The 25,214-nt window shown below is 43.6% G+C and overlaps 5 protein-coding genes across 6 annotated transcripts; 2 read left to right on the forward strand and 3 right to left on the reverse strand.

Moving 5' to 3' along the window:
* Positions 1-10,763: 10,763 nt before the first annotated feature.
* Positions 10,764-11,253, forward strand: LOC131282160 (uncharacterized). The gene is made up of 2 exons (XM_058311565.1): positions 10,764-10,975; positions 11,127-11,253. Exons 1-2 carry the CDS (start codon positions 10,764-10,766, stop codon positions 11,251-11,253), a joined length of 339 nt encoding a protein of 112 aa, XP_058167548.1.
* Positions 11,254-12,554: 1,301 nt separating this feature from the next.
* Positions 12,555-15,842, reverse strand: LOC131288783 (type 1 phosphatidylinositol 4,5-bisphosphate 4-phosphatase). Its single transcript, XM_058317996.1, has 5 exons — positions 15,184-15,842; positions 14,308-14,474; positions 13,491-13,700; positions 13,259-13,423; positions 12,555-13,171 (listed from the first exon to the last, which is right to left on the reverse strand). The coding sequence occupies exons 1-5, from the start codon at positions 15,263-15,265 to the stop codon at positions 13,040-13,042; spliced, it is 756 nt and encodes a 251-aa protein (XP_058173979.1). The 5' UTR covers positions 15,266-15,842; the 3' UTR covers positions 12,555-13,039.
* Positions 15,843-17,047: 1,205 nt separating this feature from the next.
* LOC131282563 (choline transporter-like 1) lies at positions 17,048-21,078 on the forward strand. Of its 2 annotated transcripts, none has more exons than XM_058312064.1 (6): positions 17,048-17,231; positions 18,011-19,088; positions 19,170-19,437; positions 19,517-19,679; positions 19,759-19,980; positions 20,051-21,078. In XM_058312064.1, the coding sequence occupies exons 1-6, from the start codon at positions 17,124-17,126 to the stop codon at positions 20,267-20,269; spliced, it is 2,058 nt and encodes a 685-aa protein (XP_058168047.1). In that variant the 5' UTR covers positions 17,048-17,123; the 3' UTR covers positions 20,270-21,078. The 2 variants fall into 2 exon arrangements, with proteins under 2 accessions (XP_058168047.1, XP_058168048.1); XM_058312065.1 differs by having other exon boundaries at positions 18,011-19,060; positions 19,166-19,437.
* A 54-nt stretch (positions 21,079-21,132) lies between these two features.
* LOC131282565 (zinc finger matrin-type protein 2) lies at positions 21,133-22,328 on the reverse strand. Its single transcript, XM_058312066.1, has 2 exons — positions 22,098-22,328; positions 21,133-22,032 (listed from the first exon to the last, which is right to left on the reverse strand). The coding sequence occupies exons 1-2, from the start codon at positions 22,201-22,203 to the stop codon at positions 21,554-21,556; spliced, it is 585 nt and encodes a 194-aa protein (XP_058168049.1). The 5' UTR covers positions 22,204-22,328; the 3' UTR covers positions 21,133-21,553.
* Positions 22,329-22,857: 529 nt separating this feature from the next.
* LOC131282769 (peflin) lies at positions 22,858-24,826 on the reverse strand. The gene is made up of 3 exons (XM_058312313.1): positions 24,628-24,826; positions 24,145-24,412; positions 22,858-24,059 (listed from the first exon to the last, which is right to left on the reverse strand). Exons 1-3 carry the CDS (start codon positions 24,637-24,639, stop codon positions 23,689-23,691), a joined length of 651 nt encoding a protein of 216 aa, XP_058168296.1. The 5' UTR covers positions 24,640-24,826; the 3' UTR covers positions 22,858-23,688.
* Between the last annotated feature and the right edge of the window lie 388 nt (positions 24,827-25,214).

Here is a 25,214-nt window from a genome sequence, read left to right on the forward strand (position 1 = left end):
CATTGGTGAGCTTACGCCGTAAGCACGATTGCCGGATTATTGGCCAAAGGTTCGTTCTATGTGACCCTGAAGCAAACAGCTTTCTTTATGAAAAAGGATTCGTTGCTTCTCACGGGAAGAAATCGATTGAATAAAGCGTATTTCTTATGCTAAGCCGGTGTGCTGTTGCACGTGTGTAGGACGATTCTTTCAGAACATGACGGTTAACATTTTGAAAGCGTGTAAGAGAAATGGATAAGATTACCCTTTGCTGGTATCTAAAGCACTTTTACTTAACATAACACTGATATTATTGATAGTGTTTTTGAACATAATTTTTTTTTACCCAACAAGCTCTAGTGCAGCTTGGAATATTCTTTTTGTTAAAACATATTTTTCAAATTGCTTAAATTAAAATTAAAAAAAATTACCTAACTTTAACACTTATATTTGCCAACACGTTCTATGGTAGAAATACACAACTAGTAATACTTTAGAGCTCGGTCACATTTTAGAACAGAATCCGTTTCCGTTGGTTCTATATACACAGCCAGCACTGTACTGATGAAATAACGCCAGCCGTTGCTACCTTTTATAACCACGCCATGGGGCACCCGCCCGGCAACACTGGATGGATTCCGTAGCTCCAACACTGACGCCGCTAAAATTCGCCGCTTAACGACATTGCGCACCAAAACGGAACGAAACGGCGAGCCAGCAGCTTTGCGCAGGCCAGACTAAAAAGAAAATAAAGAAAAGAAACAACCCACAACCGAGCCCCAACGTGGGCTCAATTAACGGTGGGACAAATTTCGTTGAATCTGACGTCTGGATTCTTGGCACAAAACGAACCGCAGACAAAAGTTGCGCCCGCTGCGATTCACCCTGCCACTCGTACCTTCTTTTCTACGTTTTTGCCAACTGAAAACATACGATAAAATGTTGTCCAATCAGCACAACGTATGCGCACACCGTGCCGCAGGAGCAAACGGGACATGGAAATGAAATACCCTCCAACACCCAACACACATGGGATGACGCTCGGTGCGAAAGCATGAAAAAAACGTTTCCCAAACGGAGCAATCCGTTTCTCGTTCGCCATCATCTTTACAGCCCAAAAAAATACAGCACTAGAACTACAAAGGGTACAGGGTTGTGATAGAAGGTTTGCACAATAGTCCAAATACGCGTTTTAGGGTCCAAAAGTAGACATGCTTCATTGGCAGTATTGTTCTTGGAGAACATAGTTAAGATTTGTACATTTCTGGAAATACCATTTGGTAATCCTTTTGTTTGGACCATAGCTGGATCCAGTTATCCATGAGTAGAACCTAACTAGATTTGTAGCAGGCAGTGTAGAATAGGTAGTCCACCATGTCATAAATTGTACATTGAAAAGAATCTAGTAGTGATTCTACTTTCATAAAACCAAAAACGACCATTCGTTAAATAAAACTACCCTCGGATACGAGCGCATAGAATGATTAACCTCGAGAAGATGAAAAAGCCAACCGGACAAAATACGGATTACCAGAACAGCGCCGGGATTTATTGCCTCCCTTACTTGGACGCAGTTGGGAAGAAGATACTAATAAGAAATCGCCCAAAAATCATCTTTGCGCCAAAAAAACCTGTTAGGCCGGCCCTTTGATCCAAAGTCCATTGCAAACCGAGACGCAAAATGAACGATACTCAAGAACGGTAGGGTTATGAACGATTATTGAATCCGTTGGCAGCTTCTTGGTGCGCGTGCACCATTGTTATCGTTTCCATGGGGTTATGAGTGAAACAGGAATTGTAATGCCGCAGCCAATGATATGATCGATGCCGAAATTCCTTTCGCATAACATGCTGCAGCAAGGCATCCCTGGGGGGTCCAGTATCCTGCTGAGTTGCGCCAAACTGCACGCTGCGTTCCGCGCAGGCGAATGCATGTAAGCATAGAACATTCTACGGAGTGGTGTATCGTGTGAAGCTGATGAAACGTAAAACCTGTGGAGATTTCGCATCTAAAACAAAATTAAAATCTAATCTGGAGACATACATATGCACATAAAACGTAAGTAAACCCTTCATAACATGGATAGAGATTTCGGTCGTCCTTAACGACGTTTTCCCGCATAAAATGCATAGGAAACGTTTCTCAAGCTCGACAGCGAAATATTTCACCGGAGCTTTTGTTAAGCAAACCCTTCCCTCGTCGTTCTCATCCACACCCTTCAAAAAACCGTTCGTCATCAGAAAATAACAGCTGCTCACTGCTTCCGAAGCAAAAATAATCAAATCGATTATCGATTTCAAATACTGATTGCGCTGCTTTGAGTCACGAAAAAAAATGGTAGGGAATGTTGACAGTAAACGACTGTAATCCCACCCTTCTTAAGATTTATTGTTTACTATGTGCGCCTGCCTGCTGCGTTGCAAGATAAGCCCAGACCACGTCGTAAAACAATATCGGATAGCTTAACTGCTGAGATGTGTGTAAATCGTATGTGCGCCAATTGGTGGTGGGGGTTCGCTTGCAGGTTCCCCATGGGTTTTTTTAAATGTGTGACTATCGGGCAACATAAAAATCCAGTAGCAAAAAAATGAAGCAACGCGTTTACTCACTGTGTTGCTCAAGCGGTTGTGTAATAACCATATGTGTTGAATTATTATAAACCGATTACGATTACCGACTAGGCATAACCTTGCCGGGGCGCACACGATGCAAATCTTTCACCACAGCCAAACTACGCTAAACGTGAAGTACTCAATATGCAGGAGGTCTCGTCCTATCAGACGCCGATACTCCAAGTAATAGAGGTCAGGTTTCTTCGTGGAGTCCGCTGGTTCGGGAGAGCTTCCATCCTCGGGTTCCTCCTTTTGTATACTGTGAGTGTGTATTGAAGTTGTTTTTCATCGTGCTACTAAATAAGCTCACTGGTTCAGTAGTGCGCGTTGTCGAGCCAGCATCGTCGTCGTCATCATTAAACATCACATCCTCGCCATCACTGCTCGGTTGTGCATGGCAAACTCGGATGCTTGAAAATGGGAACTCCAAACGCAAACAGTAAGATAGTGCCTTTCCTGCGCGCTCTCTCGAACAGAACCCTAATTTCCTGCCAGCAGCTGATAACCGTGTACCACTCTACCGTAAGTGGGGATGTGGATGCTGGCCTTATCGATGAAATGACCTTTTTGTTTCTAGCTATATTGCATGTGTCACCTCTACACACCACAACAACCTGCTGCTACTTCTGATCATTCAAGATGAACTGGTTGAAACTGGCTGCTTGGATGCATTGTTCCTGGCGCCACCGAATACTACGTATTGGCGCATTATGCCACGAAATGGAAAACGTGGAAGCATAAAGTGATACAATGCATACACACACACGCACAAACTGGCGATGGTGGTGTGGAATTGTGGTGTCGATGTAAAGTGCCACACAGGTTGATTGTATAGCCATCGTATAACCACAACCATTATGAAGATAACCTCCTGCACACCTCCATCAGCAACCTATTGTGTGGCTGGCACGTGTCATGTAACGTGCCACCGGAAGGTGGTTGAGGAACAATTTCTAGTTTTGATTTTTCGCTGACAAATGGGATACAACAAATTCTGCTCCGGTGGAAACACCCATTTTTAACGCTACCGTAAAGAATAATCAATTGAAAATGAAAATTAAATCCCGCTCGCCATTAGAATATGGTTGATGGGAAGGTAGTTCTGTCCGGTGCCAGTCAATCATCAACCCACGTTCGTAAGGGGGAGGGGCGTGGAAGATGTATACCGGAGGGGAGCAGATGTCGTTTGGGGCAATGAAGTACCCCGAGGGCCAGCTAAATAAGGATCGATCAGAGCTGAACGAATGAACGTACGAAATTACACCGCACCGTTAATGACGCACATGCATTGAAATTAGACTGTTGCCCGGTTTAAAATGGTCAGCTTATCAAACATCAGAGATTTTTTGCGCGTAGTAAATCCAACTCCCAATCGGTGAAGGTGTCAGAGCACACGGGCCTAAAATGGCCACGCCGCGGTCAAAAAGCCCAGAACTGCGGAGGACTTAAACTAGATCCGGTGGTTCGCTGTAAATGGACACCCCATCCCCCCTCCTCTCCGGACACTCGTCAGACCTCTAGGGCCGGGTATGTACGACTTGGCACGCTTTTGCATGCCACTCTCCAAAGAGTCATGCAAATTTGTCACACGATCATCGTACACACGGTTGGGATGGAAATTGAGCACAATTTAAGCCAATGATAGACAACTAATAACTGCTAACTATCGGTGCCCTTGGGCACATTCCAGTCTACTCAATCTGCAGAGTTCAAGGGATCACGTGACGAAACTGGCGGGAAAAATGCCACGATCAGAGACGTTCGAATCAGGAATTGAATGCTCCTACGATCTTAATGCTACGTGTCCCGATGGACGAATAAGAACAAGTATGTTAATTTTTTAACAATTAGAACCATCAAACCGGGGCCAGTAGTGTTTTATTGATCCATCATATCTTTGAACATCACCAGGGTCTAGCTTGACTTAGAGCGTACTGTGGGTCGTTGACTGTCTACGGTATTCTTTTTTTCTTTTGTCTTGTATTTCTCTTAATGAAGTCAAGGACTTTGGCGCCCATGGTAAGAAGGATTGCTGGGGACATTTTACCCGCTCAATTAATATCAACAAGTCTTAATTCGATCGCGTACGGAGCCAGAACACTTCGCAGAACCTCTTTTATCAATTCATGGACAACCGCTGGTCGTCACGACCCGAAAACTATCAGACACGGTCATGGGAACTAGCGGCAGGTTCCGCGGGGTGGTGGCGTGCGTTTTGTTCTAACAGGTTATTTCCGAACACGTCAGCAGTATATCGATTACATTGTAACAACGCGAAGCCGGGTAAAACTTCCACCGGTTCTATGCGGATCCCTTACCTTACCCAAAGTTGGACAAGCGAACAAGTGCGTGCTATCTTTGTTACTTTCTCTGTTAAATCAATCAACGATAGAAAATGTTTGAACACAATTGCATATGTTTGAATTCTAAGATTATGTTACACAAAATTCCTTTAACTTTTAACCATACCAAATATTTGTCGTTCAAGGTTGTTGACTACATCTAGTATAATTTTCTACATTTAATTCTGTTTCACACAAACACAAATTATTTTAAAGAATTCTAGACGAAAGAATTTTAAAAATTTAAGGGTTTCGATCCATATAATGGAATGTTTCAATAGGAAGAGAGAACATTTCAAAAGCATAGGGGATATTTTCAATCGGTTGAGAGAACTTTGCAATCATATAGGGGAATGTTTCAGACTGTTAGAGGAATCGTGCAAATTCACCGGGGACCTTTGCAACCTAAAATCCGGTGGTAAAATAATATGCTTACTTTGCATCCACCATAACTACATTGAGAGAATACAATTTTCGATACCATTAACCTAAGATGAGTTATTTTAATAGCTAATAGCACGCCAGTCGGACCTTGTTAAATTTGAAATATTTCAGATTATTTTTTTGTTATTTTTGAGATACTAAATACAGTGCCGCGATTTTGGCCTCTTTTTCATCATCTAGCTCTTTTCAGGAAATGTGTGCCAACCCCTGTTCTATATCAAAGAACTCCAAACAACATCGGAATCCAGCGTGTTTAAGTATTCCCCGGTACAACTTCCTCATCGCCCCTTTCCCAATGCGGTTATTTTTACCAACGCGCTTCGAAAATCGTAATCTTCCCAATAATATCGCGATAAAACACGCAATGTCAAGAACATTAGGTCAGAACCGGCATGTTGGAAAGGGAAAACGATTGCCCCTAAACCATCCTAGATCGTTGGTCTGAAAGCAACAGCGTAGAAAAGACGACATCGATTGAATGTAATTGCTGCCCTGCCGGGGCAGGACACGCGCGTGTTCTACAACCCTTACGGGGGTTCGTTCTCGAGGGGCAAGGTCATCCCGCCAACGCACTTCCGAAAAAAAAAACAAATTGTTGTTTGGGTAGGCAACAGAATGACCCGGTGCCTGCGCCGTTGCCTCGTGAGTTGTTCGTTCTGTGTAGTGTGGGTTTGTTGATACACATTGTTTGATCGAATCTCCAAAGCTAAAATCGTGGATGCAAATGTTATACGTTGTAGGTCGTTGGTTCATAACGCAAACCTTCGCCAAATCCGCGTTGGAAACGGCAACAACAAACTGCTAGAAAAAAAAAACAAAAATAAAATATCATAAAACGTTATCAACAAATGTGTTTTCTCGAACGGATGTCAAACGGGACTACAACAACACAGCCACAACAGCCCACCGACGTTCGAGGATCGCCTCGAAGAGAAAAATGCACACAAAAAAAGAGATTGGAGGGCACGTGCTTTGGCCAGTTTGTTTGCGCATGAACTTGACAAAATCAACTGAATGGCAATGTGACCGAATTTGCAGCGTCACTCCGATCGAGTAAATCGATAAATGTGCAATGCAGCCGCGGCAATGTTTGTAGTACAGCGGGAGAGCGGAAGGTCTCCCTTTAGTGCATCGTTTATCGGTCATGGCTTTTGAAGTCGACTCGGTAGCGAAAAAAAAAAGAACAGTTCACCATAAAAACGCCAAGATCATCCACCCACGAACCATCAAACAAGCCCGTCATTGATCACGACAGTATGATCAGGTCGGGCCCTCGCCAGTTAGCTGACAGGACGAACAGTCGGGCGATTGGTTTTGGCCAAAACGAGGTATCTTTACGACCCACGCCAACAGCGACATCATCATGCTCACCCAAGCTTTCAGCGGACTGGTAAGGGAGGAAGGAGAAAGAGCTCAAGGCAAACACCATCGCCAAAAACCAAACCAATAATCCATCAGGTGGCATCGACGGCGCAAACGTGCCATGACCATCAACAAAGTGAAGTATAAACCATCCGACAATGCCAATGATGCTTTACACCGACTGCAAATGTACTCGTTGGACAAAGGATAATGTGAGGGAAACGAGCCTCCAGTGTCCCTTTCCACCAACCTCTGGAAGTGCATGCCAAGCGACATGGAAGACGCAAGACGGTTTGATGCTAGGAATAAGAAATTGAGGCATTGACCCACAAATAGTGCAACAAGCTGAAGATTATTAAACATCAGTCCACAGTGGATATTTTCGTTAGGGTTTTCAATTAAATTTAACCAATACCCCTTTGGTAGTAGAGGAGAAAGTAACTAACAACCCTGTCTTCTGGGTTAGCTTGTGAGCAGAATACACAAACATGAAAAAAAAACTCCAGATAGCGAAAGTAGTGTAAAACGCCGCACGCACCCGTACCGTAGCGGTCAACTTCGCGTGTCCAGTGAATTTTGAAAAAGAAAAAACAGGTGGTTCCGGTTGTACGTAACGATCGATCAGCTACCACCGAAGCCGGGAAGTGCGCATATTATTTGTCTAACTTTTCCAACCGTGACAGAGTAGGCGCGTTTGTGAAGCGGAAAACTATTCCTCTATTTACTCCTTCTTTTGCTTCTAGCTGTGAAGTAATTGATAATGTGGAAATGGTGCATTTAACACTTATTAAGTAACTGCTTATGGCAACAATTTGCTTGTTTTAACCGATGAAATAAACAAAACCGTGTGCAAGGAACATCAGGTCGAATGTCCGACCAACAAAATCGATCGTTTGAAATAGATATATTTTGAAGAATGATAAAGGTATCAGCAAAGTTTTACCAAGGTGGTTTATTCTGCTCAAGTAAGGGTGCACACGAACCGTATACAAACGGGAAAAACCATTAAAATTTTGTACAAGGTTGTTTTATATGTTCTACACTGTTAGTGGACCGTGATGGTATATTTGGTCTTATTTAGATTCTCACCCCAATTAACACTAGAAACCATTTAGTTCATTTGAACCATTCCCGAATGCTCCTGAGCGGACAGTTTGAAGATTCATGTGTGTAATTTTGTCTTATTTAAATCCCAGATCTTTGTACGACTTGGCGTTAAAGGATCTGATGTGCTGTTAGGTGCAAAACAAAATTATCATAGCAAAAACCCTGATTTACTAAGCACAGGCGAAATATGATTTAAAAACACGCTAGCTTGTTTACGATGTTCGCGACTTAAAAGCAATGTGTTTCGGACACAAAAACTATGTTCCAACATTAGAAGTGTGGTAGGCACCAATTGGATCGTTCTTCTGCACCAAATCCATCCCGCCGAGTACCATCCCCATCACAAGGGGATGCATTTTCCAGCTGGAGGTATACGAAAATAGGTTCCAACTATGCACGGGAAACCCACACGAACGTTTGAGCGAGCACGGCCCACAACAGGGTAGACACCAATGAGGTGGTAGTTGCACCAGCCGAGAACGACCCGAGATCGCCAGCTGCCAGAGATCGAAAATAGAGTGACACGGATTTGCCAGCATCGGCTTCCGTTCCTGCAAATAGAAGCAAACCACCATCCCACGGACCGTGGAAACGCACACCACAAGCAGGACCGTGTTCCACTAGGAAAACGGGCCAAACCATCACGGGACGGCAACTCATGTTTAACATTCTTCCTTCATTTGCCTAATTTTCACAAGCTATCTAATTGATGGACAACATTCGTGACGTAGCTTTATCTTCTTGGGATGGGGGGGGCAGCTGACTGCTTCCGGAGGTGGCGATGTTGTGTGCAGGGCGCAAGCAATAACATTTATCCTTTTATGGTGTCCCGCAATATGGTATCCCGTCCATCAGAGCAAGCAAGGCACGGCACGGTGGTGTGGCTGGAAGCTTTCACTTTCCGCTTCGATCACAACAAACCCAACCGCGCAAAAACCTGCTTCTCTGCCATCGCATCGTAGACGGCTTTGAGCCTTGCGAGACAAGCCGGCGTAGTTATGCACTTTTGCACTGTTTTCTTCGTAGGTCTTTCCATAATGTTGCCCATCTCTTTTGCGCACATTGTCACTTTCAATCTTCCCGACCACCGGGCAACCAAAAAGGAAAAACGAAGCACACTATTTGACAGCAGTCGGTGGATTGTTCTTGCGTGGGTCGGAAAATGAAAATTGAGCCGAAAAACGAACGCACGAATGAAAAAGATACAGTTCAACTAGACACCATACTTCTTAGTTGATCGAGTAGTATAAGCTAAAACACCTGTATCGGAAAATTGATTGCATTTTTTCACACTGGCACCACAATGGTGGTCCTGTACTCCATCTTTTTTTTTCTTTGGGAACACATTCGACGCTGGAAGACGCTTAATGCATCTGAAACCGAAATGGCGCGATCGTACGCAACATAGAGCGATGACGATTATTTCGACCTCGCCGGGTCCCAGCAGCATGAACACGTCAGATGCTTATGCTGTTCTAAACACCATAACGTGGTTTTTCTTCGGCAGAACGACACACCAAGCGTAACGTCGCTCCTCGAGCGTAACTTAACTTTTCTACACCATCTTCACTAGTAATTGCACGAAATCGTGCTCAAATTGAAAGCCGGAATTTCGACGGTACCTTTTGCGATTATGGGGCGATTTACATTTGATGAAAATTCTTTCACGGTAGCACCTGGTCTGGCGGTGGGGTGGTGCGGTTGCGGTATCACACGGAAAGCACGTTGCGGGAAAACTACTACAACATGTACTTTGTTCTCATTCCCGTTGCACTCGTTGAATATAGGTACACGGCGCATGCATTTCTAGCATGGAAAACACTTTTGTAGAAGACTGCCGGATCCACGAGCCACCACGATTATCACGACCGATGGTCGGAAGAAAATTGCTATCCGCTCTCTACACCTAGTGTTGGCGGTATAGGATCCTCGGAAGATCCAAAGACTGGATCGCTTTGACGAATTCTATCGGACTACATCCGATTGAACGGGTTCGATTTGATTCGTTTGGGACTGGATTTGTTTCGATTCTGACGCGATGTGATTCACTTCAGTTTAATCGATTCGAACGCAGGAAGGCTTCATGAATTGAGATTTCTGATCGATTCAACGTAAAATTCGAGTAGAAGTTTCTCGCCTAACATTTACAACATGATTTGGAATTCATGGTTCCAGATCCAGACCATCTTTGATAAAAAAAAAGAATGCTACAGGGATTCGGGTTTCCCACCACTAGATTTGATTTTCCCATCACTACTAGTGACAGCTGCTCTGATTATTGATGGAAGAAGAGGGGTTTTGATTTAAATCGTTTATAACACATAGTTCCATGCTTTCATCAGCCAAACTATTTGTGAAACACGCGCACGACCTGCCAATCTCTGGTTGCGCAAAGTACATTTTTAGTAAATTCATATATTTGAGAATGTAATCGCATAACTAGTCAGTTTCATTAGAATTTTTAGAAAAACTGTATAGAAGAACCGTGCGATGATAGAGCAGCTTTGGGTAAACACATCCGTTTATAACAATGGGTCAAAGTGTATGATTTCACGTGCCGCTGTAAAAAGAAAATTTTGAATTATTTTGAAATAAAATAATTAGTTAACAATATTTCTAGAAAGTCGTTTTCAACAGTCTCTGCAAAGTGATGTTGGTATACAAAATACTTTTCAATGCCCAAACAAAAGGATATTAAATAAAAACGAGTGATGTGTAGCTATTCTGGAAAACAAATCTTCATACTTTCTCTTGAGGACATCGGTTTGTACTAACCACAACCAAAACCATATTACCAAAGTACCCTGGGCGAACCTAGCAACGGCTTTCGTTGCCATCAAATCAAACTGTGACGTCAGCGGCAGTATATTGTTCGGTGTTTCTCCCATTCCAAATTGTTTCGTGTGTAACAAATCAATGTCCACTGCTCAAACTAAACCGAAACCTGTGCCAACGCTAGCCTCCATGTTTGCACTGTTCGCAAAGTATCGGCCGACGCTGAACTCGTTCCAAGGAGATGGGAAACGCATTCTCCTTTCACAAAGCGACTGCTGGATGCAACAGGCAGACCTAATTGGATCCAAGTACTTCTCCCTCACCCAGACTGGGCTAACGTTTTTCGAGTTTAGGTAAGGTCATGGTTCTACCGAAGGTGCATCGCGTGATTACATGCTTCACAACAACCCTTTTCCGGCCAACATGATATATGGAGCAATGTAGTATGTTAACTCGCTTGGTACTGTTGTTCACATTTGTTTTATTTATTTCCCCCATCAACAGAAAATCCTCGCTAGATTATGAAGAATACATGCAGTTCCTGGCTATGCTATGCACGGACAAGTCGGTAGATCTAGAAGAAGTGAAAGCTAAATTGACCAACTGTGGCCCGCCGGGGATTAATACCTGACAGTTTGGAACCTACACGGTGATGTCCTACCTCAACAGTATACTCGAAGAGCATGAAAGCTCTCCGGAACATGAGCGCAACACAAGACGATAGGTTCTGGTATAATTTGGAAACATTGTAAAATTAAGGTTTAACATAATTGAAGGTACCTTACTCTGATTCCTTGACGCAACGGCTCTAATAAAGATCAGTGTTTCACTCCATTTTGAGGTTATCGTTACGAGTTTTTTCGGTTTAAATACGCTATGTTGCGGTAAGTAAAAATGACGTGGTTTGATGTATCCAAATTGTATTTATTATGTTTGACTGTATCCCCCATAATTTCTTTACACATACACCTTTCGGTACAGCGCTGGCTGCAAAAGTCGTTGCCTACAAGGACCTGAAGGGTAAAGCGTTATTTTAACTATGGTTTAGGTTTTAAGTGTATCATCCGTGACGTAGCACTCTCTATTCCAACAAAGGATGTCCACCATACGAATCAAGGATGTGTAACCTTCGTTATGCATATTTGCCAGCATATGTTCCAATTGTTTTCCTCTCCCTCTTTTTACGACTCTTTATCCATAGTTGTTAGGTTATACAAATAATAATATCATGTATAGAACAATAAGGGGGAAAGATAAGGTTTCCCAAGAATAACATCGGTTGGGACAAGATTTATGTAGTTTGCGGTATGTAGTTTAGTTGTTGTGGTAAAACATTAGCTAACTGTTACGAATATTATTCTTGTGGCTGCCCAGTGGAGATGCAGCACTGAAAAGGTGGTCAATCTTTTTCGTCGCACGAATGGGATGGGATAAAAATGTCTGTTCCCATCCCCTTCGGGAACCCTTTTTATTTATGCTTATATATCCGTTTATAGTGTATGTATATATTTATATGTGTGAAAAGATGTTTCCCCTTGGCGATAAATGATGCTTCCGAACCGAACGCAACGAAGAAAAACAAACACAGTATGGCTTTGCATTCCCTCGCCAGTGTTCTTTCATCTAAAGAGATCCTTAACCTAGTATGCTGCGCTTCACTCCTTCTGCGCTTTTCGTGCACGTTCCAGCGTACCATGCTGACTCCTTTACTACTGCCTTGTCCGTTAGGCGGATTGCCCGGTCAACAATACGTTTTCCATAGGGTACGAAGTGTAAAGAAGCATTCCATATGCCGCTTTAGTGTATTAACTCATTTTATACAATAATTGTTGTTAGAACATGATATACTAAGTGCGATAATTTAAAAAATCAAAACTGTAGAAATGTAAAAAAAACGGCACATTACAGGATAATAGCCTATTACACAAGCAGTAACATAAAGCACAATTTGCATTTAATTCATACACAAAGCTCCGTTTTAGAAGTAGAAGAAACCCAACAAGCGGTGTACAGTTTGTTCACTTTTTGCCTCGTTGAACCTAATTTGCTAGATTGTTTTACTTTAGTGCTGACAGTCCGAGGAGAACGGTTGACGAGATTTCATCGACCGATCGCCATATGCTAGGCTGAATAATTTTGATTAATCGTTTGCATTTTTACTTTTACTCACTAGGATGTGTGACGTGAACTATTCGATTTTCCATACTCGTTTCTTTGCCCCACGCCCCCGGTTTACTATTGCGTACTTCTGTTTCGTTCTCGCTTCTGCTCCACTTTACGTTGAAAATGTCTTTCCATCCTTTCATGCTTGATCCACATCGGTTTGTCTACCGTTATCACTTGCATGCCTTGCATCTATAATCGCCCCCTCAACTCGGTCTGCGGTTTTAGGAATGTGTTTTCGTTTGAAATTTTCTTTATGACGCCACGTTTGTAAAGGGCCCATCAATGTTACTAATCTTCAGCGAGCAGTAGTAGAGGGTTTTTGCAAACAGTAGTAGCGAGATGAGATACAAGCTTATGTATGCCACAAAAATTCCACTGTAATCCTGCAAAAAGAGGAAAAAGAAATATTATTGTTTGTTCAATGCGTTCGATACCATTATGCAGATCACTCATTGTGAAGGAATGCTTACCCTTACATAGGTGTAGGTAGCAAATGTAACACCGATACCGATCGCCAAAAAGATGATTCCTCCCAGGAAGAGTAAATTACGACGCTTACGACAAAAATCAGCCCCAACCGAAGACACCTTGCGACAGTGTGGACATCTTGCCAGATTGTTCTTCAACGTGTCGAACTATGCAGGGAAAGTAAAATATGCGTATTGTAAAACCAAGCAGTGAGAAGAGCTCGTTACTACTTACCAAAAACGTATCATGGCAATGGCCGCACGTCACTCGGCACATACCGGGCATTGGTAGCAACGGTGGCGTTACCGGGCTCGGTGCCAAGTTGATGATGCGTTTGCAGTTGGGCCGCGGGCAGGCAACCCGCTGAGACGAGCTCTTGCAGATGAGCAAGCAGTTGCACGGGCACCGCACGTACTTCTTTCCAGCAGGTGCATTTCGAATAGGCTGCGTAGGGGAGAGGAGCGTAGGGTAGTAAGCGAACAAGATAGGTTAATAATCGGACCACTAATAGTGTACAAATAGATATCGTTCGTCGCAAAGGGTTTCTTATTCTACGAATGTAACTATACGTAGGTTTTGAGTTGCACTGTGGTTCGATTTCAGTTTTGTGTTTTGAAGGTTTTGTCACTTTTAAGGTTTGGCGGCGGTCTAGAAGTCTTTCACTTTAAGAAAGCAATATACTCCACAGCCCGTAAGGTACGTTTTTCAAGCTTTGCTGAAGCATGCCCAATCGTTGCAACCCAACAATGCTATCTCGTTCTTTTACCACCACAAAGTGTGCTGTGAGTTGAGCTAGTGTACACAAGAGCGCGTCGACGTCGGCTGGGTGGATTAAACGGATCAAGTTTCATAGAGCCACGCATGTGAGCAGCGTGACAAGATTCTGGTAGAATAACAAGTAGTTTACCGGAACTCTGGATAAGATACCTTCGTTTTAAGTAAAACAAAATCCTTAAATGATGTCGGTCCATTTTACACCCCAAAAGCAGCGCGCTTCGTGCGATCGGGTAGACCTGTTTCGATTGGATACCGGTTGTGCGGTTCAACGTACCGTTGCTTCGTTGCACTGCAAACACTTGACGACATGCTGTTCCTTTTTCCAGGAGATGTCGATCAGTGCCTGGCAGACGCGGCACGTTACGATAATACTATTTTGCTGCTCCTGCTGATACGACGGTGGCACCTCATCGGGTCCAATTGGGGATGCATTGACAATTGCTGTAAAGCGAGAAAAAATGGTTAGTGATCGTAAGTTACCTTTATGTAAAATATCTATCGATTCTTAAGAGAGGTCAAGAACTGAAAACCTATTTACATCGGTTGGGAGAAACCAAAAATATTGGACTGATTAACTTAATCTTCCGGTCATAATTGGTTCAGAAACACATTCCAATGAATGGAAAATAAACATCGAGCATACAAAACGGCTGATTGGGGAAGAGAACATTACAGTTTGCTTCATTTTCCGCTATCAAAGTATGCGAGATGCCGCTCTTACCACATCATCAGGACCTTGCCTAGAACGTCTTTTCACTGTTCAGGCAGTACAATCTCTCGACTGCCGCTGATAAGCTAGCGAATGTAAAATAAAAACAAAAGACCCTGATTGCTACGAGCATCCCGAGAACAGTACGACTGAATTAGCCGGTCATTTTTCATTTGTCAAGCCTGTGCGCTGTACCCCTCCTACCCTTTGAGAGCAAGCGGGACAACAACTGGCAAGGCTGACTCATCACATAACCGCAGCTCTTTGCGGTACCGAAAAACTACAACTCCTTCAGAATTTGCGGTTTGCTCGATGTAATTGTATGGTTGTTTTATATTCTTTCATACAAGAAAATGATAACACTATCTTCAACTAATCTGCACCTTGGCGAGGAAAAAGATTGTTGCCTAAGTAAGCTCTTCCGGAACTGCCCATACTTACGTTGCACTGATCCTGAATCTTGCGATTGTTGCTGTTGCTGTGATTGCTTCAAGAGGGGTTGCTTCTCCGATTCACTATCCATTGTTGCTTCCGGCTGCACCGTACGTGCGCTTAGCTGCTGTGGGCCGTAGGTTGGACGTATCAGTGCTTTTTAACCGAGTCGAGTTCACAATTGATGCGTTTTACGACGACAGTTACACACCCCGCCCGCCCTGTGTAACGAGGGAACAAAGAGGATTGCTGCCTCCGAAGGAAGAAGTTGCGCCTCGTTCAGATGAATGCAGCGGAGGAAGATTCAGCATAGAATCTAACCTTTTTGCGTATCACTTGCGTGTCGAACGACGCACTTGTCCGTGTGCTATCGCAAAGCAAAGCCAATCGTACAAAATTTGATACTTTGGTTGCCTCACTTTGACATTTGCCTTTTTTTTTTCTCTTCCGCTTCGCTACCAAGTGAATTTCTATTGCTTCATTCCCTTCGGCTGCTTGAGGTCACTTCTGCAACGCACGGTCTGGGGGCAACGCGGCTCCTTCTTTCACAATTCATCAATTACAGTGCACTAACCCCGCCCGTACTGAAAACTGTTGTTTCTACAGCGTAGCAATGAACCACCATATTAAAGCCCGAGGCTGCACAACGGAGTATCGACGAGCACCGTCTGACGAGCAAATACCGAATGAAAATAAAAAAAAGCGACTTATGTTGACAGATTTTCTGTGTCGAGCTGGTTTTATCGTCCTGCACAGCCCTGACGGTAAATCTGCAGGATCGAATCACAGATGTCGAGCAGTTTTCGAACAACTGTGACAGCCCTGAAACCCAAGGCAGAATTTTGGTCGAATTCTCTCTTGGTCTTGGAATGCCGGCGAATTTCCGTGCTTGGTGATTGAATGCTGTGATTGGTCCAATTTGAGAAACTCAAACTTGGGCAAGTGTAATATAAATGATGCTGTATGCATCAAAGAATCAATATTCCTTCTCGGCTCAAAACATGTATTTCAAACATACACCTCGGATAATGTCGTTCTGTAATTGAATTCAGTACTAACCCCTTCACAGTTTTGCCCTCTAAGCCTATATCGGACAGTTTTTTGTCTCACGTTTTGTTTCTACTTTCATTATGCGTCGTTAATTTAGAGTGCATCTGCTTTGAACACTCGTTCTTATGTGTTTGGAAATTTTTAGTCATGTTTTCTGATCATAAGGAAAATATAAAATTTTCTTCAGCTTTAGAACAAAAACTGTACAAAAATGTAACAAACTAGTGTGACAATTTTTCGAGTCATTTACTCAACAACACAGCAGGACTGTGAAGGGGTTAAAAATCTTCTTCTTCTTGGTGTAACGACCTTGTTGGTCATGCCTTGTTGGGCTTACGAGAGTTTTACCCTATGTGTATGTGGATAGTCAGTTCTCTCATACAGTGGAGGGCTCAGTCTCGGTTGGGATTCGAACCCCCACCGTTGAGGTGGTGAGAGCCCCAACGCTCATGGGCCGATGTTCTAACTGGCACTACCGCTCGGTAGATGTAGGCTCATTTAGTTTTATCTTATCAATGGTAAATCGCGTGAAGAACATAATACATTCATTGCTTCTACGTCGACTCATATCGTGACTATTTGGACTACGAATTCAAGCAAACTCTGAAGGCTGATCAAATCGAGTCCAAGCGAATCAACACTGATTCGAGTCCATCAAATGGGAACCAATCCTTCCGAATCCGATGGAGTCTTCGAATCTTCCAAATTCGTGTTCGCACAACACAACAATAAACAGCCGCGACGCTTATTTTAGTCCGCCGCATCGCGTCATCTCGGTGGAATGTTTTGAGCGAAGTGCAATTAGCATCTTGGAGTTGAGACACATAAAACTACTTTTGATATCGCCGGGCCGCAAGTTAGAAACTGTGTGTGTGGTTTAACCAAAAAGACTTTTCAAAATGGGTTGCTTCGAAAGTAAACCCAATCAACAGGCTCAACCGCTCGCCGTGAGGGGACATACGGATATATTTTGGCTCATTCTTTATATCGTATTTTGGGTTGGACTGGTAAGTAAGGCTGGTGTCATTGCTTTACCGCACGATGTTTTGTCGGACGACAGGTCCGCCAATTTTTCTGTAATTTTTTAAATTCGAAGACGATTAAATGAATTTTATTATTTTTCTTAGATGAAAGGCACAACTCCGAGTTTATAAAGTCCAACTTTGTTGACAGATAAAATCGGATGCGTCCATCCGATAAAATCAAATGATTTTGATTTTGTCGTGCGGAGAAATCGTGCGAACCTTGCAGCTGTCAAATCCCATACATTTTCGCCTGTCAAAAGATCGTGCGGTAAAGCACTGACACCAGCCTAAGGCAGCGTGGAAAATGAACGATTTCGAAGTTATACTATATCTTATCTGCAAGAACTGAACAGCGGGTGTATCTTTTTACGATAACCATCTTTTGTTATCATGCGCATCCCAAAACGACCCGAAGTCAAACACACAAGGGCATTGTGCGTGCAGCTAATTACCGTGTAGCGGTGTTCCCCCGGTGGCACCGACACCGCCCCTATGTTAGTCATGCTTCTGAATAAAACGTAACCCTTTTATTTGAACCAGCAACATAACAGATGGGCTTTGACTTCTATTCCCTGACCTTGTTCAACATATCCTGTAAGGGGAGGTAATGTAATGCCTTTCTTTAAAGCTACCTTATTTTAGCTGCCCGGGTAGAGCATGCGCCAAGGTCAAAGTTAATGAAGCACATCGAACCTGCACCACTTCCTCACCCAGCGTCACGTTTGGTTACCACTTGCGTTGTTTTTTTCTATTTATTTTAGATCGTGATCGCAATATTCTCCTTTATTTATGGAAACCCGCTTCGCATCATCAATGGGTATGACTCGTTTGGAAATACTTGCGGTGTCCGTAGCAACGACAAGTACTCCAACTTTCCCCTGTCCGGCATGAACACGGAAGATAAGCCGTATCTGTTCTTCCTGGACGTAAAGGAACTTCGGCATACTCTTAAAATTTGCGTCAAAGAATGTCCCACGCGTGAGATCGTCAGTGCAGCCGAGTTGTACCGCTACTATGACGAGCGGAACACCAAGTACTGCCGGTATGATTTCAACATGAGCATCCTCCAGACGCAGGACTCGAACGCTCCGAAGTATTTCGACTTCAATGGCCCCTGCCCGCCGTTTCCGGTGTACCAGTCGGCCCCGGTTCTGCATCGCTGCATTCCGACCGGTGTCAACGCCCCACTGCAGCAGGTGAAGAAAATGTACGCTCTGATCAATTCCTGGGAGGCCACACAGCAAGTGTTTAGCGATCTGTACAAGGCCTGGCCAACGATCGTGCTAGTCTGTGCACTAAGCTTGGTATTTTCGATCGTCATGATTGCCCTGCTACACTGGCTGGCAACGATCGTGTCCTGGCTAATCTGCATCATCGTCGTGGTGGCCAGTATCGGTATCACCGGAGTGCTCTGGTGGAGCTACTACAAGACAAAGCACACGCTCGATACGGACCAGCAGTTGTCCTACCTGGAGGAGCTGGTGCGCAATGAAACGACCATCTACGTGCTCGCAATCGCAGCAACCTGCATCATGATTATCCTGCTCGTCATCGTTTACTATCTGCGCGAAAAGCTTACCGGTCTGGCGGCCCTGTTCGAGGAGGCGGGCAAGTGTATGTTGCAGCTGCCGGGACTCTCCGGGCCACCATTGCTAGCGTTCCTTGCACTGTCCGTTTTTCTCGCCTTTTGGGTGACGGTTGTGATATGTATGGCCACCGCAAACTATCCCGGCGTGAAGCCACTGCTCCCATTGACGCAGCTCGAGGAAAGTGCCTCACTTGCGAACGACACGAAACTACGGCCTGAGCTGGCGGGACAGAACGACACTAGCTTCAAATGTAAGTAGGCTTATTTCCGTTCTATGACACCACGCTTACTATGACGCGTTGTTTTGTTTTTACCTTCAGCCTTTAAGCTAGTAGAGTACCACAACGCCAACATCCTACGCCACATGCTGTGGATCTACATCATTGGGCTCATCTGGACCAGCGAGTTCATCTTCGCCTGCCAGCAGCTGGCAATCGCCGGTGCCGTAGCATTCTGGTACTTCCGCAAACCGACCGATTCGCCCGTTCTGCATTCCATTGCCAAGCTGGTCAAGTATCATCTGGGTTCGGTGGCGAAGGGATCGCTAATTATTACGATTTTCAAGATTCCACGCCTTATCTTAACCTATCTTTATGCCAAGTAAGTTCCCTTTCTGGTCGTGTTTTGCTTTTTACATTTTGAAGATTTGTTCACCGCTTTGGTTCATCCTCAATCACAGATTGAAACGCCACCAACAGGAAGGTTCGGAGTGTGCCAGTTGCTGTCTGCGGTGCTGTATTTGTAGTTTCTGGTTGCTGGAAAAGTTCATTCGCTACCTCAACCACAACGCGTACACGGTCATTGCTATTGAGGGTGTAAATTTCTGTCCCGCTGCTAAGATTGTAAGTGACTCGTTCAATAGAGGGTTTTATTTCTTCGCTCGTGTTTTGCACCATTTTGTTCGTATTCCCTTCTGGCCAGGCTTGGAATGCACTCGTGACGAACGCGCTACAGGTCGCCACCATCAACGGAATTGGCGATTTTGTACTGTTCCTCGGTAAACTGGCCGTGGCGGCGCTCTGCGGGCTGGTAAGCATCCTCCTGCTGCGCGACAATCCGGACTTGCACTTCTACATGGCTCCGGTGATTATTATCACCGTGTTTGCGTTCTTCATTGCTCACATTATCCTCTCGCTGTACGAGGTACGTAGAGTTAGGCGTATTCCCAGGCGCCAAAGTGTGCATAATCATAATAAAAATGTTCTCCCTGCAGATGGTTGTGGACACGCTGTTCCTGTGTGTGTGCGAAGATCGCACCATTAACGGTAACAGTGGACGCTGGAAGGATAGCAACCTCGCTCGCTTGCTGGGCGAAGCGCCGGAACCGGACGCGGTCGAAGCTCCGATGCAGGAGGTCCAACTGACACCGATTACCAAGCAACCATTTTCCGCCCAGTTCCTTCAAGCGGAGATGGAAAACAGCAAGGCTTAAGGCTGAATGGTAATTCACCAGAAAGTAAAGATAATCAATGGTTTGCCTATTGACCAATTACACAATGCGTTAAGAAATAGGCTTCAAAATTAAATGTCGAGTATGAATCATTAATAATTTATCAGTAAATTATACTGTATGCTATCGTTAATCATTTGGAAAGAGCGTGACGTCACACAATCGTGTTTTCATCGTCAAATAATATCGATAATAATAACATTTAAAAATCACATTAGAAAGCCGATCATATTCGTCTCATGCTATTATCGGCGTGTCATAAATCTCAACTTCTCAAATCGCACAACTCCGTACTAAAAACGAACATCTTTAGCACGGTGATGATGCAAAACACGCTGTATCGTTCAACAATACCGATTAGTTCGTGCTAAACTTATTTAAAAAATGTATTTTTAAGCTAAAAGGTAAACATCAATTTCGGACACACATTAAACATAACCCGCCAACGCCAACTGATTCGCTCAAGATGTCCAACTAAACAGCAAACGATAGTACGTAAAGCATAAACTATGCTTGGCAAACAGACGGTGTTCTTCCAAACAAACAGAAAAGCGCTTACGATAAACTCTGCCAGGGAATAATAGTTTTTCAACAACATTCAAAAGCGATAATGTATTTACACGTTGCTAATATGCGAACCAATAACGACTGTTGATTGTTTTTTTTTACACGAATTAGAGTTTTGTATTACAGTTTTTGGAGGCCTACTCAGATGAACTATACATCACAGAATGTAACGGGCCTGCCATTCTGCTATTATTGAACTAAAATGCTAAAGAAATAAAGATGTGCACTTACTGAAGACAGCCTTGATTAATTTCGTGAACAGATTTGAAGTCATGTGCAAAAATGATATTGGGGGGTTGGTTTAAATATAATTTATTCCAATGTACATTCCATCAACTGCAGTTCGGCAAATACAGAAGGATCGAGGTTTGTATTTTACGTTTATCCGCGAATACGGAAGGTCTGGACAATGGCTGATTGAACTTGAGAGGTTTAATATATCAGTATGTTTGCTCTTTCAATGAAGCACGTCTGTTTACTTCGACCGTTTTAAGTCGTAAGAGTGTGTACGGTAATATATTAGTATCGGTGAGCTGGAACCATGCTTCGAAACCGGTAACGACCGCACCCGGAAGGGCCTGAGCAGTTTCTAGCTTGCAGGCTTTCAGGATGCCAGTAGATAAGGTGCATGGTGTTAACCTTCCTGAGCGACATCCCATACCCAGGGCCCAGGGCGGTCTGGGCTTGGACGGAATGGTTTCAATTTTTCTTCGACCCACCAAACCCAGCAAAGCCCATAATTGCGGCCATTTCCGAACCACCAGCGTCCAGGTCGAGATCGTCATCATCCGCCTTTCGCTTGCGTTCTTTCCTCTTCTCGCGTTTGTACTCGCGGTAGCGATCTTCTTCCTCCTTGGCTTCCCGGACGCGCGACTCCAACTCATAGTCTTTTTTCTTCTCCTCGGTTTTTTTCTTGTTAATTTTGAACCGTTCCTTCACCTGGTCCAGGGAGCTACGTTCGACCTTCATCGACATGCCCAGATTTCGCTGATGCTTCTTCCCGTTGATGTGGTCCAGGAAATTGATCGAGTCCTTAACGACACAGTCGCAAACATTGCAGTAGTAGCCGCCGGACTGCGACGAGGGGGTACTCTTGTTGATGACCATGCTCTTGCCCAGCTTGCTGTCCAGGTCCACTTTGTACTCGCGCTGCTTGAGCAGCTCCTTGGTAACGGGTTCTGGAACCAAACAGCGGCGGTTAATACCCTATTCTAGCACTCAAGACCACCTGTAACCAACGTACCTTCATCTTCGGGGCCTTTATCCTTCGCCAGGATTCGCTCGTGCGCCAACCGTTCATACTCCTTCCGGTCCCACTTCCTACGATGATCATCCGGTCTCATCGACATCCTGCTGCTGCTATCGTTTAGCCTATTCACTATCACTTGGAGTGCGATTTGTTTCAATTTCTTTTCCAGACAAATGGCTTATTTCGATTGGAAAAAACTACGACTGAAACAGCCCAGATTACCAACTGTTTGGATCGAGTTTCACAAGACAACAAAAATTTGACAGATGTTTTGTTTATAAACTCTTCAGGGAAGCTTCCACTCAGGCGTAGGTCTTTTGTAAATAAATTCAGTTTAACTAATCTGCTAATATTGACAATTTTTCCATTTTTGTGTAAATAAATACTCCAATGTTAGTGCTTTATATTATTAACCATTTATTCTTTTCTTCATAACATCCCGCAGCTGCATAGACACTAGTGAAACTACAGTAGGTAACAAAAAAAAGTACAGACGCGTTTTTGGCACATACGTAAACATAGATACAAACAAAAACCGATTTGAGCACGAAAATGGTTCAATTTATTTTAAGAACAATAATATAAATACAAAAATTTATAAATTGAATTATACAGCTGTATTGGTTTAATTTTTGCTCGCATGACCGAACGTTTAAAAGAATTTAAAAAAGCAATGCCACGAAAACTATACATAAACACGGGTGCATCGAAAATGTTCGGTTTAACAAGATAGACAACGAACAATTTGGAACGATTTAGCTTTTCTCTCTTTTTTAATATTGCAAACATGGAGTAGATAATAGTACATTTATTTCTGATAGTTAAAATAGAATGCAGTTCTCGGCATGCCACGTATCTTGACGATAACGAAACTCTTATTACCATATAAGACGATAGCTCCAATGCGCAGAAACCATTGCCAATCAACTCAAAGATACAATTCCGGCACCGTACGAACCGAACCTTATGCTAGAAATGCGTGTATGTATGTACTGCTGCCCGCTTCGCCTCTGAGCATGTTCCACAGCATCCTTCCCCGTGCCGGTTTATTGAGAGAACTGAAATTATATGTGTAGCATATACTTGTGTCGCGATTCTGAACAGTGGTATTGTGGTCGTTTTAGCTTTCGTTCGCCGTTTGAAATGCTTTTCAACTGGATTAACTTGAGATGAGATGCGTTTGGTGTTTTGGTATGGAGTAAGTTATGATGTTAACGGTTACTTTCGGCATTTAGTTACGTTGATTGTTTCTGTGTTATTACAATAATAGGATCGATCTACGCCGTTCTTCCTCCGTTTATGGTAATGGTTCATTTGAATGCACTATTTTGATTCTTTCTCACAAAAGCGTATTTCATTTAACTGAATAAGGCTTTTCATCATTATCATCATCAACATTCTTTCCATGCTTGCATAATTGGATCTGTGTACTTGTGAGAATACTAAACGTATCATCTCGAGTGTGCCTAAACGTTCAAAGAAGATCGATTACCCATGTTGGTTGCATGTTACATTTGTTCAACAATTTCGTTGCGATCAGAGCGTCGAATCAGCTTCGCCTTCTAGTCCGACGGTACGCACACTTTTAGGAACACATCGAAAGAGCAATGCCGAGAAAGTCCTCAAATCCGATCGTAATGACGCCCTTCTGCTCAGTATCGCGCACACGGAACGCATCGGTGAAGCGCTGTATCTGGATGCAGGTCACAATGAACTGATCGACCGATATTTCCTTTCGATTGACCGGGTCGTTCTTCGTGATTAGGTACTGGATGAACTGCGGCGAAAAGCGGAAGCCCATCTGGGTGAGGGCTTGAGTGAGCTCGGACTCCTCGATATGACCAGACGCGTCGCGGTCAAAGTTTTTAAACACCTGCAGCCACTGGTTGATGTAGTTGTACAGCTTCTCAAAGTCGTAGATGTCCACCGTGCCAACCTTGTTCCGATCGAACATGCCTAAGAGAATTAAAAATAAATACACATACAGTTACCATGTACCATCTTAATTGGTGCGTACGCACCAACGAAATATAATACTCACTGATCATCAAGTTGCAAGCCGTGTCGGAGAAGTGATCACCGCGACCGTTGATAAGCGCCTGCTGGAGCTCCCGGTTGTTGATTCGGCCGGTGTTGTCCTTGTCGATGTTGCGGAAAATATTCTGAATCTCTGGGTTCACCGCAGGTTGTTGGGGCGGAGGCGCATAAGCGCCATAGCCCGCTGCAGTTCCCGGATGCTGCCCATAGCCCGCAGCTGCTGCTGGGTGCTGCCCATAGCCTCCTCCGTACTGCGGTTGCGGATAACCTCCCTGGGTAGAAGCAGATAACGAAGCACCCGGTTAATACGATCAGATCACCATTGCACATTTGTGAATCACTCTTGGGACAGCATCGTTTTCTGATTCATCGGCCAGCTTAGGCACGAAAACAGCGTAAATAAATCACCACAGTAACGAAGGTCAGGTGAACGAGGCAGCCGAAAAAACACGTCACAACATCAACAAACCGGTAGGCCACATCTTACCTGATAAGCCATTTGTGGTATTTAATTGTTTTCTTCGTTTGCACAAGAAATGAGGAACTGGATAATAATTTGGTCACGATTAGATAAAAAGAATGCAGGACACACCAGGCAATATCCCAGACGCGATTGCACTAGCTAACGTAGCTAAAATACTTTTGACAATTGTCTGGGAAGTTGTCAAATGCGAAATTATTCGATTTTTTTTTCTTGTTGTTCATGAAATACAGGCAATTGTTTGATTGTAAAATAGAAGAAATGAAACTTAAAATTACAATATCAACCATTCTGAAATATTAATGCAGTGGCAATAAAGTTTAATAAACACATTTCACGAATTTTTCTGGCGACATACTCTTTGCGACGATACGTATAGCCGAGTGGACAAAAGCACATAAACAATGTTTTACATTGGAAAACTGCACAAAACCTAAAATTATGTTTACGACAATATTTAAGGAATCAAATTAATGAAACAAATGCTTTCCATAAATTTATAGAACCGTTTCAAAGGTTATTTTACTTCATTATTCTACTGCAAATCGAAAAAGGTTTGGAAGTTTTAGAGCCTGTACTGTAAACAAAGAGGT

The sequence above is a fragment of the Anopheles ziemanni genome, chromosome 2 (assembly GCF_943734765.1).
Source record: "Anopheles ziemanni chromosome 2, idAnoZiCoDA_A2_x.2, whole genome shotgun sequence".
NCBI classification, from domain to species: Eukaryota; Metazoa; Arthropoda; class Insecta; order Diptera; family Culicidae; genus Anopheles; species Anopheles ziemanni.